Source organism: Artibeus jamaicensis, unplaced genomic scaffold (genome assembly GCF_021234435.1).
Source record: "Artibeus jamaicensis isolate MK-2021 breed Jamaican fruit bat unplaced genomic scaffold, CSHL_Jam_final contig_332, whole genome shotgun sequence".
NCBI lineage: Eukaryota > Metazoa > Chordata > Mammalia > Chiroptera > Phyllostomidae > Artibeus > Artibeus jamaicensis.
In genome coordinates, this window is record NW_026521788.1 from 25,487,698 (window position 1) to 25,506,453 (window position 18,756).

Sequence of the window (18,756 nt, forward strand, 5' to 3'; positions counted from 1 at the left end):
TCAACTTGTTGCTTTCATTTATTGACAGTATAACCAGAGCTAGAGAAAGGATTTACTGGGTTTAATCAAATCAATAAATACAATAATTTAGTTGTAAAAGGAAATAGTCTACTTGAAAGTTTTAGCAGAAATTGCCAGAGGCATGGGACGTTTGGCATACAATCTGCTTGTATATAAGACTGAAGATCACACAGAAAATTGGACAGTTTGGGTACAGATGCTGATTAGGGATTCGGCAGAAAGAAAAGCAAATGTACTGATTGTTCTTTTGTAAAACGTTAACAAAAAGCAGTTGAATTGAGTAACCAACCTTAAGCAAATGGAATAAATATTTGGCAACATCTTGATTTTAGATGTGAGCTCATACTGGTTACCCTAGAAATTTTGAAGTTGCAAAAAGTAACCTTTCCTATTAGATGAAAGGCAGGCAGGGCGCCCTGGGCAGGCACGGCCAGAATGTTGCTGTATATTGGGCTCCCTATTACCAGCACCAGCCCCTAGTTCTTGACAGCAGAATGGGTTGAGTGAGAAGCCTATCTTTAACATAAGGGAAAGGGAGTTAAAAGCTGAGAAGAGTGAAAAGAATGGAGTCATAAGGAGAAGAAACCTAATAGCATAAATAAGAAGGAAACATGGATAATCACTTATATCTTAAATTTTAGCTTTTCCCCCATTCTTCATGTCTAAGACTAAATAACAGGGCCAGAACTTCTCAGCCAATGAAGCTGAGTGAAATACAACTGTAAACTGACAACCATGGTTTCAGTAACCACATGGTTTCATCAATGTTACTGAGCATTTTGTTCTTGACTCACAACAATGTACACTTCTGCATACCTTGTCAGTACAGTAGAGACATTTAAGTACTCCAGTGACAATTACAACAGTTTTAGGAAGGAATCTATTGAGTACAGTTTTGAGAAGCACACAATATGGAAAGGGAGTTCCTCTTGAAGACAAAGGATATAGGCAAATTCAGGCCCTTCAGAATAACAACACATAGACCCAGGCAACAGTACGGGGATTCCAGAGGGAAAGGAGGCTGAGGGAGGAGGTACAAGAGGGCAGAGGGGTAAATGGTGATGGACGGAGACTTGACTTGGGGTGGTGAACACATATACAATATACAGATGATGTGTTAAAGAATTGTACACCTGAAACCTACATAATTTTGTTAATGTCACCCCAATAAATTCAATTAAAAAAGTAAAAAAACCCCAACAACAACAAAAATAAAAGATGACAGTGAGGCAGGCATATTTTCTTCCTTTTGCTGAACTATATAGCATGAGGCCTTTAGGCTATCTATGGTTTAATTGGTGTTGGATAAACTTTATAAAACATGAAGATAGCAAAGGTTCGCTTATGTTACTATTTTAATTTATTTAAAATCTCAAACAGCTGTGCTTGCAATAACTTCCTAAAAGTGGTAGTGTTCCTTTCTATTACCTTAATAAAGCATTTGCCCCTTTGATCCAAGTGATTTTTCCTGTGTTAACAGCCAAAACAATGGTGCAAAACTGAGATGGTATTTATTGCAGCAAGGTCCCTGTAAATCAAAATCTGAACTTTACATAAAAATCTTATTTATAAAAAATACTATACCAAGTACAGTAAGAATGGAGCATGGAGCAGCAGTGCTCCTTGCCAGGGCCATGTGGAAGTGGCTTTTGCTACAGTGCTTGCTTAATGGCACATGTGAAAAGCTAAATAAGGCAAACACTTGAAGAGGCAGTTTTCTTGTAAACTTCTTGGGGTGGAGGAATTTCCTGTTGGGACAGATGCCGATTTGGGATGGCTAAGATCAGGTGTGATATTTGGCTGCACTTGACACATCACATCACAGATTAAGACAGCTGCTGGCTGACATCAGGTCACTTGTTTTAGGAGAGATTATGACTGTAACCTTCTGCCTTGACTGTTACAATGTGCAACCTCCAGCTGGTGCCCACCCTGTGGAGGAAATCGCCTCCAAAATCTTCTAATTGAAAAGATACAAAATAAGCTAAGTTATTCAAAAGTTACCTTAGCTTAAAGCGCCTTAAGAATCCTACATCGATTACTAAGCAACTTTGTTAGCGGTGTGTAGCTCCAAACAAACGCCTTAACTAGAATAACTATTAAGTATTCCCACCCACTTGGTACCTAATAGTAATAAACTATAACAACACTTAGAAAACAAACAGATCTTGAGGAATTTTGGCCTCTTATGTCCTCACTTGGAATTTTCCAGCTTTTGTGACATATTTGACTCCTTTAAATGGCTTATATTTCTCCCCATACATGTCCAAGCGGTTTACTTTTAAGCCTGTGTGAAAAAGAATAGGCAAGGAAAGGAATATATTATTATCCTGGTCACGCCAACCAATACAGTATTTGTTTAACACAGCACTGCACAGTAAATGACCTTAACCAGTGTCCCTTACACCATTTGGAAACACTGTCCCTTCTAGCATTCACATATTATAGCATTTGTGGGGTATCATTTTAGTTCAGATTTTCATGTGGGCAAGGAATGTCTTTTAAGGGTAATTATACCTTCTTAATGAATGACTCCTTTGGTGTTCAAATCAGGGTTGGGGTAAAGGGAAGCTGTGTGAAATAGGGTACTCTCTAAAATCATTGTACCTGAGGCTGGCCCCACAGCAGTGTGAAGGCCAAACTGGAGCTGTTGCTCTTTCTACAGAGGGAATATTAGCCTTCTAAGCTCCTCGTATTCAATAGCTGACCTCAGAAAGACTCTTGCCCTATAACAGAAGTCAAGTTTATCCTTACCTGAAATAGCAAGCTGTTGGATCTTGAACTGTATGTTGAGGCTTGGATTCTCCTCTGGCTTGGGTGCTCCAGACTGTAAATTTACCAGTCCTTTAAGACTTGGAAGCTTCTGTGGAGTGATTTTTCCCACATCCCATGTCAGTACCTTAAAAAGATATGAAAAAGAAAAACCAATCTGAACCATTTAATAAAATGTTCAAAGATAAGGTTAAAAGACATCATAAGCTTTTGTACAAAATAAAGCAGTGTCTTAGAAACAAGAAATCTAGGATCTTCACCAGTTGACCACTAATCAGTCCTGTGACTTTGAATGGAGAGTCAGTAGAAAAACCAGTATTAGTTGAACATTTACCTTTGGATATAGTTACAGCACTGTAGCACTACCACAGAAGCTTGTGAGGTAGATTTTCCCTTGTTTTTTTACAAATGAGGAAATTAAGGCTCAGCTATTTAGTGACAAGGCTGAAATTTGGACCTAAGGCTGCAGATTCAAATGTTTTCTCCACCATTGCACCTTCACTGTTTTTGTCTGAGCCTCAGTTTATTTTTCTGTAAAATGAGAAGACTGACCTAAATTGGCATTTTTAAACTTTTAGCTATGGCACCCTTTGTTCAAGTGAAATCGTTAGTATGGAACTCAATAATACATGAGAAAGTGAAGCTGGGGTGAAGGGCCAGGGATCTGAAGCTCCCTTTCACTTCTCAATCCTGTGTGGTCTTTGGGGAGGTTCTTTGAATCCTCAGGTCTGGATTAGATGATTTTTAACATTCTATGATTTTATTTAAAGATATGCCTTTTCATTTACCAGGCAGCTCAATGAGTCTGCTGATGAAAAGAATATTTTTGACCTAAGGAGTAAGCTGAGAGAAAATAATCTTTCAGAGTTTCTCTGAAAATCTTCTGCTAGAGGCCCATTTATATATGGTGAGGAAGCTGCTTTCCTAGCCAACACACCCTGTGGAAAAGTATAAAGCAATGCTTTTAAATTAAAAAGGAAGAGAAAGATCTTAATGATTAATTTCTACAGAAGATTTAACAATAGACCATAATGTCTCCTTATATCTACACACTATTTTTTTCTCTTTTTAGAAAGGTTTATTAATTCTTCCTCATCAGAGAATGAGTGAGTCCTGCATTATCGATGGAGGAGCAAAGGTGTACACACCCTGAAAGGAGACAGAATGAGTCTCTTTTCTGATCTCCTCTGCAGCAGATGCAATATTCCCTTTGCAGCCAGTGGCAAAAGCACAGCTCAGTATGCCCTCTAGGATTTGTTAGGGACCTTAGTTTTAACCAAGACACTGAAACCTTCCCTCGACCCCTTGCCCCAAATCACAAAATAAAGATGCAGACACACGTGCTCACTCTCGATTTGAGGTGGCTATACCTTGGTAACTGGATCAAATGTATAGCTGCCTTGTGTTGGTGTCAGGTTCATATTCAGCACAACTTTTGGCATGTGAACTGTCACTGTAATTCCTTCAATAGTTTTCCCCATATTCTGCTTTGGTCCAATTGTAATATCAAATCTGCCACAAGAACTGTTCTCCTTAAAGCTGATGCTATGTTTCACATACACAGGTATTGCCACTAGACTAAAAAGATAAAGACACAAAAGCACAAACACAATTACTGGTATGAGACAGCTCAGGAGGTGACCTCAAAACCTCATTCCAGAGTTCACTATAGAGCCCTATAACCCTAGAAGTACAAATTCTGCATTTGCACTGGGAGTGCACATGAGGGGTAGGGGCATGGTGAGTCCAGCATTAGGAGTAATGCCACTTCTGAGAAATAAGTATACAGATCAACATAGAAATCTGAAGCTTAATTATAAACAATTGTGGCAAATAGCCCTCGTTTAAAGAAAGGAATAAAGATCTGCACACGGATAATTAATTGAAAACTATGCAAACTAAAGGCAGTTCTTATGTGGTAAGTGCCAAGAACAATTAGAGTCTCTGCTTTTGAGTCCTGTCCTGATGTTACCTAAATAACTTATGATATTTTCAAGGAATGAACCAGCTACAACCCATAACACTAAATCATTCATTTAAACCTCAGTGCAGAGAAGAGTGACTTGAAGTCAGTTAGTTGGGGAATGTCCTGGGGGGCTATAGGTAGGTTTGTATCCTTCGGTCAGCCATGAAGTCTAGAGATCACAGTAGGATTTATGGACCATGTTCATTGTTTTGCTCTAGTTTATAGTACCAAATGCTTGCTTTCAGGTACATATTTTACTCGAGTCTCATTTACTCTATTAGATTCAAAGCACATTGATTAGACACATATTTTCACCAGCTCTTTTTGAGTCTCCTGGTGAACCATGGCTAAAGGCAGCAATGAAGAATTCAAGTACTCAACTGTCAGAATGAAAAAGAAAAGTCGGTTCTACCCAGCACATTGATATATGATGGCAGTATCTGGTTGTTGCATCAACATACTTTTGTGAGCTGACACGATATGATATGAGTCGGAAATTTCCATCTGGAGGAATAAAGGACAAAACTCTTTCAGATTCCCAACGTTTGAATCGGATGCAGGGGTGGAAGCTGACATCATCTAGAAGCCTTGGGTTCTGCCAGGAAAACAAAACACAGCCATATTCATACAGCATAACACACACAGCAACTCTACTTAGATATTATGGGAAATTAGTATGATCCCTAAAAATAAAGTGGTCATGTAAGAGTCTGTTATTATGACCACATCATAAGCATAGTTTACAATGCTTTAAAGTTAGCAAATATTTTATATACATTATTTCACTTGAATTTTGATAACTATTAAGTAGAAAATGTGAGTAGTAGCATTTCCATTTCATAGATGAAAAATCTGAGGTTCAAAGAACTCAAGGTCAGGACAAATTAGTAGCAGTGAGAGAATCACAACTCAGTTCTCTTGATTATACTTAGTAGTGTGTCATGCTGACTCTAAAATGATGCAAAAGATCAATGCCCTCAGTCAAATTAACACTGCAGATTTGCAGAAGCCAGCCAGCCACTGATGCTGCTTCTACCATACCTAGGCAAAGATTTTTCTCAACCTTTACATAAAGGCCATGCTTACTATGTAAACTAATCTCTTGCTAAGCTGTGCTAGGAATATTCCTGAAATACTCTTCTGCAATCTAAGATATCAAAGTATCTCAGTATTTTCCTTCTCATTTAGTACTTCATGTGCACTAAGGCATGCAAGGAGCTACATGACAGAATAAAACTTACCATGAAAGAAAGGGAAAGGTCAGGCATTCCGGATAACTTAATGCAAGCGTCAATGACCCCTTGAATTTCTGCAAAGACTGTAGATCCTAAAGAAAGAAAAAGGATGATAGCATCACTGGAACCTGCGTCTTTACTAGAGCTATCACTGTATCTGAAGTAATGGAGACACTACTGAAGCTCTGGGTGTCAGACCTACTGAAGCTTTGCACATCTATTAACAGGTCAGTGGACAGAGATCCATTACACTCAGCTTCTTCACTGTGTGCCATGGCCTGTGTGCCAAACCTGGGGTAGAATATGATAATTCTAAAGAAACCCTAACCAGTTTATATCTCTACAGAGTCAACCTAGTAAGACTGCTGGATATGAAGTTAAAATATCTTTAACTGAATTTTAAAATAAGGCAAATTTCTCATGAAATGGACTAAGCTACCTGTTAACTTTTAAGAAACAGCCATTATTCTGTAATAATATAGCTATTATTCTGTACAATGAAAGGAAATTATATAATAAAAAGATTACTGTCTATAATCACAATAACTCAGTTTCATACCAACTCTGTTACCTTGGGTAGATTACTGAACCCTTCCAAACTTCAGTTTCTTTATGTATAAAATATGAGGATTGAACTAGAAAGTTTACAAACTTTTTTAATGATTCCAATAGAGTACTGTTGTTTTGACTGAGGTCTGTACTTGAAGTACTGCACAGAAAGCAGTAGCAGAAGGACTCTGTGTGGTAGGTCTACAATAAATGTTAGAATGAATAGAAGGCAAGAGGGAGAGGTGTACAGGGTAATAATTGGCATAATGTAAGATAACATAAGATCTGATTTACAAAGATTTGGCTGATCTCAACTAGTGATTGTGAAAATTACATATAATATCTGGGAAAAATCAACAGATTTTTAAACCATTACAAAGCAAATGCCTTTCCACTGAAACCACACTGCCAAGGGATTTCAATTTTCCATTCAGCTTATGTCAGACAAACTGGTTTTTCCTAAATGAGACCACATGCACACAGTTACCTGATTTATCTATAATTGCATCTATTTCTTCCACGACATCAAAATAGGCTTCATTATTTGTGTACTTTACCCCCGCCCGGCGCCATGGGATGTTGGACAGCTGCCCAGTGGGGAGTGTGTCCCCAACGTTACTACTGCCTAGAAACGGAAAAAGGAGAAGGCAAAGCTAATGCGTAAAATGGTCATCAGGAAAGCTAGTAACCGAAAAAATAAGCGAATTCTTTAGCTACTTCTTTAATGTTGGGGCCTTTTCTTCATTGAAGTTGTGGATGCTTTCCAGAATTGTTGGGGGACATATCCATACCGACATGATCAAATTTCTAGAAGACAGAAATAGGCCATGTGGTCCTCTATCTGCCAAACCAGGTTACATTCATTTACTTATCTTTGGCTTCCTGTGTGTTAACAGTAACCTAACCTAATTCCAGTGGCTCAACAACAGAATCTCATCCTGCTGCCATTGATGAAAAAAGAGGCTGGTTGTTTCAAAACCTTCTGCCGATAAAATGACTCCACTGAGAATACAGAGTGATAACTAGGTCCTTTGGTATTCTAGCTTAGATTCTACATGAGATGCTGCCAAGCAGGCCTCAGTGGAGTAACTGGAATGAAGAACATACTCTGGACTTTTTCCATTTTAAGGTCAGCACACTCATTTGGCTGCAATGTGGCTAACATTCGGTATCTGGTAAATTTCCTGGTAAACTGACATCTGAAAATAAATCGGTTGCCCTAAACATATATCCTTGAACTGTGAAATAGTTAACATTTTGGTTAATTTACAATTCAAAAGTAGTATGTGCTTAACAATAACAACACCTTTCAGTGTGACTATACCACCTATAAAGTGTGAAATTGATTTTGAAAATATTATACTGTTATTTATGTATTTTAATTTTTTCCAGTCTCCCATCTTTTTCCAGTGTTTTAGGAAGAAGCACAGACACTCCATCTCATCTTCCTTGAACTTCTCCTGACACTCAGTCTTGTACCAAGGATGAATAAAGGTATGGAACGATCATTTCTCACCTATTATTTTAAAGATTTTATTTATTCATCTTTAGAGAGGAAGGGAAGGAGAGAAGGAGAGAAGTATCAATGTATGGTTGCCTCTCGTGAGTCCCCTGCTAGGAATTGGCCTGCAACCCAGGCATGTGCCCTGATTGGGAATTGAACCACGATTATGTGGTTCACAGGCCCATGCTCAATCCACTGAGCTACACCAGCCAGGGCTTCACCTATTTTTTTTTTTTTTTTTTAGATCAGTGTACTTGGAGAGGCATTCACAGTGGTGGATGGTATAGCTGGAATGGCATATAAAATTTCATAGAAATCTTTCTCTACAGGCCTTAATATTTTCAAAAGAATATTGTTACCTGGTATACCTAATTTCTAGCTCAACTGAAGAGTTAAACCAAAAGTGGAAGCTTATAACACAAGTACAAGGCCCACAATGCATGAGTTCTCTCAACTAGACTAATTTCCTATCTCTTTTTTAAATATATCTCTTGCATGTAAAAAACAAAGACTTAGAGGAGACAGTATGTACTCTGGTGGACAGACTTAAATTTTCTACACTCTAATAATTTCAGGGCAGCAGCATAATGCTAGTTTCATAATCCTATTTATTTTTATTTTTTCCAGCTTTATTGAGTTATTACTGACACATAACATTGCGTAAGTTTAAGGTATACAATATAGTGATTTATGTTTATATTGCAAAATGATCACCACAATAAGTTTAGTTAACATCCATCATGATATTGGCTACTTTAGGATTAACTGGGATCATTTATTCAGTCTTATTATTTAGTGTTAAATAATAGTAATAATATTATTGTGGTCTTGTAGAGAAACCTATAAAAAAAGAGTACTGATCAAAAAGTTCTTTATTATTTAAGACACAGCCTCTTTCCATGAAAGAAATATACATCCATTTTAAAATTATCACTAATTTTAATTGTGGCCAAACTGGACTATGTTAAGTATCTGCCAGATAATAAGAAATGGTGTTAAGTTTTTCACAAAGTTTTAACTGCTCAATTCCTAATAAAGTATGTTTTCTCCTTACCTGTAATAGAGTTGACGACAGAGCGTAGAATTGTTGGTGGTTTAATCAGTTCTTTCAAAATGTTAGATTCAGTAGCCAGTGGAAATCCATTGTCTAACATTTCTTCCAAGAGCTCATACACTATGACCACATTATCCTTAATTGCAGCCTCTGAACACTCACCAAAGTAATCCTAACAAAATGTATATAACATTGCACAATGGAAAGAATAAAGAAAGGTTTGATAAGTAGTTTTTGTTCTAAAGGATAAACTTACAGTTGCATATTACTGAATGTAAAACACAGGGAAAAAACCCTCAATAATTTTATACACTATTCCTTAACATTTTCTTGAGTTTTTTTAGATTGAATTGAATTCCTACTACGTATTACACCAGAAAATACACTGAAACATTAATGAACTATAAACTTCCTTTGTTCTGATTGGGTACCCCAAAACATACAGATTAGTTTTAAATTACTTGGCACATTATCAAGAGTAAATAATAAAATGTGAATATTAGAAGATTTCATGACCAGTACAAATCTTGGGGCCATTCAGAGAACTATATGTGGAAAGTCTAGTAATGACACCATTTGTGATAAATGTAAAAAAATAAGGCTTCAGTGCCCATGAGACTGCTTTTTTCCTAAAACAGTGAATGAAGCAGCCACATGTGCAGTAGCTACATATGTGCGCCCTACATAAAGGGGTTTATGAACTTAATGCTTACTTGAAAAGAAGAAAGAGAGGTATACAATAGGACAGACGACACATCAAAACCTAGGTATTTAAAAAATATAATACTGTGTTCCTTCTCCAACTAACTTGGGTAATTTAAGTTCAAAAGATCTGATGAACAACCAACCTGAAATGTGTCAGCAACTCGATGTAGGAACTCAATTACAAAGAGAGGTGGCACTTCAGTCTGTATGACAGACACAAAGAAGAGCTTATCCCTGTAGATACTGATGAGGTAGTGGTGAGGTGTTGAAATGACAGGCGGTACATTTTCAACATCAGCAGCTTTCTCTTGAGCTTCAAAGAAATAATCACAGACAGATTGGCTCACAACACTCTTCCAGTGCTTCTCTAGAAATATGTCGCCAGAACAATTTATGAGAAATAGACTGTGGATCATTTTCTGGGGGGAGAAAAGTTTAAATTTAGTATATACATCAAAAGTATCCTTGTATCATCCTGACACCAAAACCAGAAAAGGCAATACAGGCAAATACAGACCATTATCATTTAAGAATATACAAGGAAAATTTCTGAACAAAATACTAGGAACAATCCAGCAATATCCCTGACCATGTGGGATTTATACTGAGAATGCACAGTTGGTTCAACATATGAAAATTAATATAATATGCAGTATTCATAAAATAAAAGACAAAAATATAATAATTTCAAAAGGTACAGAAAATCATTTGGCAAAATCCAACACCCTTTCATGATGAAAACACTTAACGAAGTAGGACTAGAAAGAAACTTCAACTTGATAAAAAGCATCTATGAAATTCCATAGCTAACATTGTATTTAATGGTTAAAGATCAAGAGCTTTTCCCTTAGTATCAGGAACAAGCAATAATGTTCACTCTTACCACTTCCAATCGACATTGTACTAGAGGTTCTAGCCAGGGCAATTAAGCAAGAAAATGAAACCAAAGACAACTGGAAAAGAAGTAAAACTAATACACACACACACACACACACACACACACACACACACACCTAATAAGTGAGTTCAGCAAGGTTATAAGATACAAGATTAATATTTAAAATCACTTGTGCTGCTACATATCAGCAATAAATAATCTAAAAATAAAATTGAGGAAATTCTGTAAGAGCAACAAAGAGATCAAAATATTTAGTATTAACAGCCCTGGCTGGTGTAGCTCAGTGGATTGAGCATGGTCCTGCGAACCAGAGGATTGCGGTTCGATTCCCAGTCAGGGCACATGCCTGGGTTGCAGGCCAGTTCCTGGCGGGGGGACGCACGAGAAGCAATGATATATTGATATTTCTCTCCCTCTCTCCTTCCCTTCCCCTCTAAAGATAAATAAATAAAAATTTTTTAAAAAGTTTTAAAAAATATTTAGGATTAAATTTAACAAAAGAAGTGCAAGACTTGTACACTAAATATTCTACAACACTGTTGAAAGAAATAAAAAAGACCTAAACAATGGAAAAACATTTCACGTTTATGGACTGTAATGTAATATAACAATAATATCTTAACAAAGATGGCAATATTCCCCAAACTAATCTACAGATTCAATGCAGTCCTTATTAAAATGCCTGCCTTTCTTGTGGGAACTGACAGGCTGATCCTAAAATTCATAAGGAAATGAAATGGACCAAGAAGAGCTAAAACAATCTTTAAAAAGAACAAATTCGGAGGATTCATATTTCCTGATTTCAAAACTTACTACAAATGTACTATGTGGTACTGGCACAAGTATAGACTATAGATCAATGCAATAGAATCGGGAGTTCTGAAATTAACCCTTACATATATGGTAAATTAATTGCTGACAGCAGTGCCAAAGACATTCACTGAGAGTGCCAAAGAGAGAATAGTCTTTTCAGCAAATGATACTGTGACAACTCAACTTCCACATGCGAAGAATGAAGTTGGATTTCTACCTCACAGTATACAAAAATTAACACAAAATGTATCAAAGGCCTAAATATAACAAGTAAAACTATAAATTTTTTTTAAAAAAAGCATAAGTCTTCATGACTCTGATAAGACAATGTTTCTTAGATATGGCACCAAAAGCACAAGCAACAACAGAAAAACAGGTAACCTGGACGTGTGACTGACTGAGAAATTCTACTGCTAGATATACATCAAGATGAAAGCATGTCCACCCATGTTTTCTAGCAGCATTATTCCTAAGAGCCAAATGTTTATCAACTGATGAATGGGTAAATAATAAATATACAAACAATGATATTATTCAACTGTAAAAAGGAATGAAATACTAATACGTTTTAAAACATTATACCGAGGGGAAGAAGCCAAACACAAAAGCTCACTTACTGTATGAATACATTTATGTGAACTGTCTAGAACAGGCAAAGCCATAGAGATTGAAAGTAGATTAGTACCTGCCAGGGGCTGGGTAGAGGGGAGGAGCAGGGAGTTACTGGTCGGGCTTGGAATATCTTAAGGTGATAAAATCTGCTGGATACAGAGATGATAGTGACACTACTTGGTGAATATACTAAAAACTACAAAATTATACACTTTAAAATGGAAATGAATTAGATCTTAATTTTTAAAAAGTATTATTAATACCTTGTGACACATAAACCCATTACCAGTTGGATTCAACAGAAATGTATACAAATGTGTACCAAAAACATACACTTGTAATAGTGAAAACCTGCAACGACTCAAATACTTATCAACAGTACAAAGGAAAAACAAACTGTAGTGTATTATAGAATGAAACAATAGCAATGAAATAAAACTACTGATACATGAAACAAATATGGTAAAACCCTACAACATTGAGTAACAGACCCAAAATAATACACACGGTGTGACTTTATTTATATGAAGTTCTAGAATAGGTAAAGGTAATTAATGTATGTTTGAAAAATCAGATGGTTTATTTTATGGAGCAAAGTGGGGGTAGTAACTGAGAAGGGCCTAGGGTGGTTTTCTAAGGTGCTGGTCATGTTTTATTTCTTGATTTAAATGGTTACAAGTTGTGATCATTTTGTGATAATTCATTGGACTTTATGATATGAGTTGTATACTTTTCTGAGGATTAGTTATGCTTCAGATAAAAAGGTCCATATTGAAATATGAAGGACACCGGGAAAAAGTCCAATTACCTCAACTTTTTCCTTTCTTTCATATGGATAACATCAATATCAGGTGTTTAGTATAGTGGTCCATTCATTTAAAATTGTAGTACTGTATGATAAATGTAGTCTAAGAAAAGAGAACTTAAAAATTATGAAGACAGTTTCTATACATGAAAATAAATTTCAAAGAGAAAAGACTTTCCATAAATGGATTCATTTAGTTTTGTTTACAGAGAAAAAAATGAGAACAACTTGACTAGTTCTTTTTAGAGGAAGTCATTTATTTTATGAAAGCAGCTGACATTTAAAAGACCATCTGGTGATGATTTTCCTATTTGGCCTACGTTCAATAGTTACCAAGTAAATAATACTAATTACTAAGGTGTGTTTTAGTAATTATTATATTAATAAAGTTACAATACTGTTAATAGTTTAGGGTTCCTGCTTATTAGAAATAATAAAATGTTTCTTTGTTCAAAGCCATCTCTGCTAGCCAATCATCATGAGTTGGCAGCAATAAACCATGATACCTCAGGCTTTGGACCTATTAAACTTTTTCAGATTAATATCTGAGACCTGGTAAAAAAGAAGAAAATTTTACGCTTTGAGACAGTGTGGATGGGCCTGGAAAACATTATGCTAAGTGAAATAAGCCGGTCAGAGAAAGATGAATACCATATGATCTCACTCATACGTGGAATCTAATGAACAAACTGAACTCATAAGGAAAATAGAGACAGACTCATAGATAGTGGGATGACAGCTAAGGAGGGGAGGCTAGGGGGTGGAGGGATTGAGCAAAAAGGAAAAAGGACACATGGACATGGACAACAGTGTGGTGATTATGGGGGAAAAGGAGGTATAAGGGGACTAAATGGTAACGAAAAAAATACAATAAAATTAATAAAAATGATATCTGAACGCTGTACTACTTTATCTCGTCAGATGTTTTGTTTAGTAGGTTAGCTTTGGGTCGGCCTTTTATTTCTATTTGGGTTTAAAATATTGCCACTGGAACACAGAGACTTGCTGTATCAACCTAATGACTTTAACTGACTTTATAACCTCTGCTGATACTTTTTCCCTAGGTGAAACAGGATATCCAGCAATAAGATTTACAACTAAATCTGTATTATGATATCTTTTCTTAAAATAAAATCTTCATCTGAAATACAATGTGGTTTAAAGCAGAACACTGTATCTGCGCACTTCAGGTGAGGTGCAGTGATAGACGTGCCCTCTCTCTGTGCTGTCCCATACAGCAGCCACTAATTACATGTGGCTCTCGAACACCTGAAATGTGGCTAATGCAACCGATGCACTGAAGTTTCAATTTTAATTAATTTCAATTATATGTCGTTAGTGGTTATCATGTTGAACTGGGAAGCAAATGTGCTGTTGGAGCTCATAATTAAGAGGAAGAGTTAAAGGGGATATTTCTTGTTTAGTTAGAAGCCAAAATGTGTTCTAATAAATTATTTAGAGCAGGAATTATATTTAAAAGAGGAGACATGCTCCCTTCTTTGACCATTCATCTTACGGAAGAAAAGTTCCCACATTATCTGTGTTACTCCACTGCTATAATACACCCTAGAAGAGCTACTTTTCTTGAAGCAAGTGACTTCATAGTTTATTTTTAGAAGCCAGATTCCTACTTATCTTTTTAAGCTGGTGAAAAATTCTTTCCAGGAAAAGTTTCCACCAAAGTTGTTTTCATTGGCAGCAGTTAAGGTCTCAGAAGACTACAGTAAGTTAAACTGGCCATCTGGATTTATTGTTGTTATCTTTAGTGCTGAGATGAAAGCATAACACTTGTAGCTTTCATCAGTGCTTAACTTTAAAACGCATCTTAACCTGCTATTACAGGAAAAGAGAGCTCATTTCTTCTATCCATATTATGACCAAGGGCCTAATGCATATAACAATTAAATAAATACCACATGCAACCTGTTTCTTTAGCTACTTAACCTTTAGCAGCTGCAATTACTTTCTTTTATTATTTAATAAACTTACTGGGAAAGCTACACTCACCACCACAACTATCTTTTTGTTCTTAGTGACATTTGAGTCAGAAAACAGAATTCTCTCAGTTACTTTAAAGCCACTTGAGAAACTGTTTTCAGAGGCAGTTCCATTAGAGCTTTGACTGCAGCTTAAATACTTCATAAATTCCCTTCCCTGAATGTTGAATACACTCATCCTGACGATTCATAAGCAATGCTGTTACAATAGTCAAAATATCCTTGGACGATAAAAAAAAAGGGGTTACAATATCCAGTTTCCCTGGATATAGAAGGAACGTATTCCTTCTATATACAATAGAATGAAGGCAATGGAAGGTGAGAGGAGGATACACAAGGTGAGAGAATGAGACCAGAAAAGAATATGGCTCACCCAATTCTCAGCCAATATTTTGACCATTTATTCATTTGAGAAGTTAGTTTTGAATATGTGTTATGTATTAAGCAATGGGGAGATGGGCTGACCAAAATAGAGTCCCTGGACTCACAGTGTTTAAGAATTCAACGAAGAAGGCAAGCTCCCCCTACAAAACCCTTAATGCAGTAAGATGTAATTCCTATTATGATAGGGGAAACATAATGTGCTATAAAATCCACAAGGCTTTGAGGTGAGAGGGAACACAAGACAAAGAAATCCAGTACAAATTTAGCGACTTTAGAAGATGGAGGGAAATGGTGAGATGAGACTTGAGGAGATAAGCAGAGATTGGTTCACTTTCTTCTCAGAGAAGTATAAAATTATTTTTTATTATTTTTTGCAGGGGGTTCATGCAATCCCATTTACAGTTTTAGGAAAGATTTGCACTGCGGCAATTATGTAACAGGGAAACTGGATATTGTAACCCCAGTTGAGAGATGAGTTAGGGTGGTGACCTGAACTAGAATGTTGACAGCAGGGAGGGAGTAAAATGAAAAGATAAAACATTGCAGTTTGAACAAAAGTTGGGGAGGAAGTAAGAGGGGAGTATGAGAGGGAAAAAGGAGGCATTTAACTCTAGCTCTGTATAACCTGTCCCAATTCTGACTATATTTGACCCAAATGGATATATTCAAGACTATTGTGTATATAGGTCTGGTTGTTCAGAGAGAAGCCAAGTTAGAGATAGATATGTAAGTAATCATGGTCTTTTGTTGATGGGAATTATAATTATAAGGAGAATAACATTACAAAGAGAGAGCACGCATAGAAGAGAGCCTGGGGAAGGAACTCCCAACATCTGAATAGCAGCTGGGTCAAGGAAGTGTGCCTCAAAAAAGATTTGGCGATTTGGCTGAAGGATAAGAAAAAAGCAGGGAGGGTAGTGGTTTTTTTTAGTAACTAGAGTGTGTTAGTGTGTTTTCAGAAGAATGGAGTATTAAACATTTTAAATGGCACAACCAGTTCAAGCTAAAAGAACTTAAAATGTGTTGATTTAACGGTGTTCCTCAACTTTCTTTTCATTATTACCTGCTAGAGGGGCCTTTTCAGACTCCCCTTCTCAGCATACCCCTTCCCTAGAAAATCTCAATACCACAGAATATACTGTAAATATATCTGTGCTTTATATATAAAGAATGATTTTATTTTGCTTTACAAGAGGCAATTGTTGTCTCTACTGAGAATATATGATTTTAACACACAGAGGACATTGATGATCTTAGTAAAAGCAGTTTCAGTGATAGTTCAGTGGAATGCTGGAAACTAGATATACAGCAGTGGGCTGAGAAACCAATAGCAAGAAGTGGGAAAAACAGAGATAAGGAGAGTAGATGATACATTCAAGAACTTTGGCTGTGAAGGAAATAAAAAGACAGGAAAATAAATGGGTGAAGTTTATAAAGTTAAGGAAGAATATTTTTAAATGCTCAAGAAAATGTGTGAGCAGAGGGGGAAAGGCTGATGTTATTCAGAGAATAATGATAAAAAAAGATCTTGGAAGCAGGAGAGGATGGATGGTATTGTTCATCTAGGTGAGAGGGTTTGTTTTCCATTAGAAGAAGGGATACTTTTTCCTCTTTCAACAAATGAGAAGAAGGTTTGATAATTTGGTTGCAGGAAGATGATGGCTTTTATTTTCTCTGTGTAATAGGAAAGAAGGTAATTTGTAGATGGAGAGAGAATTCCTCTTCTTTACAAATACCATTTGATACCCTAGAATTAAGATACTACTGAGCAACTAAAAGGTATCTAGTCTGCAGGGAACTCCAATAGAATGTTTAGAAATACTGTAAAATCCTAAGATTCAATATAAAAAGTTAGTCTTACTGCAAAGTTTTCCCACTAAAGATATGTAACTTTTGAGCAATTCTTCATTCACCTCATTTCTTCACTGTTCCTATACTTTCAAATGAAAGTGTCCTCCTTTCTTTCCAAAACTAATCCTTCCACTTGTAACTGTGAATCTTGCTTTCTGCACCAAAACATAATGTGTCTTGTATTCCTAAAAACAAACAAACCTCATACTTTTTAGGAACCTTGCCATCCTCAATAATATTTTGCTTCATGCTCCACATGAAGAAGGATTAAGTCTACACTTGCTGTCTCTCCTTTCAGTAACTGAATTTGCTAAAGCAGCTCTGTCCAATAACCCAATTACTTCCTAATTATCAAATCCAACAACCTATTCTCTGACTCCAATTTACTACTCTGACCCTTGCAGCATTTCATGTCCCTGATAACATTTCCCCAACAAAACAAATACTTCTTACCCTACTATATGAAACGTCTGTTTTGGTTCTCACCTTGAAAGTTTCCTTCCCGTTCAATTCCCATGCTTTTTCCTTTTTATCTTTCCACCGTCTTCACCTACACCCCTATTTCAAACTCGGTGTATCTTAAGTTCCACAAAATTCCTCCTCATGCGAGGGCTACTAATTTTACAGTGGCACCACCTTCTTAAGAGTCTCACGCTCTAGCGACTGAGCTAGCCGGGTCCGTCTGGACCACCTTCTTAATCATGTAGGCTATACACCTCGGCTTCAGGTTCAATCCAAATCTACCAAATCCAACTAGCTACGCTGTTCATCACTTTTCCATACTCACTGCCACCTTCTCACTTTGGATTCCTGTTATCTTTCTTCCGAACTGCAACACCCTTCTCACTGTGTTCCCCGCATCAGGCTCATCCAGGCGCCACCCTCTAATATAACAGGATGGGCGCTCAGGTCAGTCAAAGGTTTTGTTCTCCAAAGAAGAAGCCCGGGGCTGAGGTCCAAGTCTTCGGTACTCCAGCTCACTGTGGGTGACAAGACCTTTTCGCGCCAGAGAACGGAGAGGGACCCCAATGAGCTCGAACCTCTCCGGTCTGAGAACACAGGGCTTGCAGGTGCACCGCTCCCTTCCGGCCCCACTGTCCAGAAAGCCCCGAAGGCCCGGAGGGAGGCGCAGTCCCGACCTACAGCACGGGAGAGATCCCGCAGTCCAGGATACTCAGCCTACTCCCCAGTTTTCGAGCTGTCCCCAGACCGCAGACTCCCCGCCCCCCACACTCACCCCGACACCTGGGCCTGTCAGTGATTCGGCGCCGGGTCCTCTCCTTACCAAGACGGAGACAGCTGAGAAGACGGTGAGGACCCCGCAGTTGGAGTGCCCTGTAGATTGCCAGACTAACAGCTTCAAAGAAACCAACTAGGTCTACCGATTTGAAAAGATTAAATAAACTGGAAGACATTGAAAGAGAAGAAATACATCTTTTTAGATTTAGGACCCAAATCTTTTAGATCACTGAGAATTTAAATGAATGAGGCAGTTTCTTATTATCTGGACTCAGGCGCTCAACCGTAGCCTAAGCAATCCTTGGGCTGGGGGGGGGGGGAGGAGGAGATGTCCCCATATTGAGAGGCGGG

At 37.3% G+C, this 18,756-nt stretch overlaps 1 protein-coding gene across 4 annotated transcripts; it reads right to left on the reverse strand.

The window, feature by feature from the left end:
• Window positions 1-18,702, reverse strand: AP3M1 (adaptor related protein complex 3 subunit mu 1). 4 transcript variants are annotated; one of them, XM_037130634.2, is made up of 9 exons: window positions 18,452-18,702; window positions 9,950-10,225; window positions 9,102-9,273; window positions 7,031-7,168; window positions 6,001-6,086; window positions 5,221-5,354; window positions 4,164-4,371; window positions 2,776-2,920; window positions 1-2,308 (listed from the first exon to the last, which is right to left on the reverse strand). In XM_037130634.2, the coding sequence occupies exons 2-9, from the start codon at window positions 10,220-10,222 to the stop codon at window positions 2,208-2,210; spliced, it is 1,257 nt and encodes a 418-aa protein (XP_036986529.1). In that variant the 5' UTR covers window positions 10,223-10,225; window positions 18,452-18,702; the 3' UTR covers window positions 1-2,207. The 4 variants fall into 4 exon arrangements, with proteins under 4 accessions (XP_036986529.1, XP_036986527.1, XP_036986528.1 ...); XM_037130632.2 differs by having other exon boundaries at window positions 18,404-18,702; XM_037130633.2 differs by lacking the exon at window positions 18,452-18,702 and adding an exon at window positions 17,653-17,943.
• Between the last annotated feature and the right edge of the window lie 54 nt (window positions 18,703-18,756).

What these genes read in the sequence shown, in the direction of transcription:
- AP3M1 (XM_037130634.2), bottom strand. Translation starts at nt 10,222, where the DNA reads ATGATCCACAGTCTATTTCTCATAAATTGTTCTGGCGACATATTTCTA. An exon ending in GAGTTGCTGACACATTTCAG is followed by an intron (nt 9,274 to 9,949) that starts GTTGGTTGTTCA and finishes ACATTTTGTTAG; the next exon opens with GATTACTTTGGTGAGTGTTC. An exon ending in TATCGTGTCAGCTCACAAAA is followed by an intron (nt 4,372 to 5,220) that starts GTATGTTGATGC and finishes TTATCTTTTTAG; the next exon opens with TCTAGTGGCAATACCTGTGT.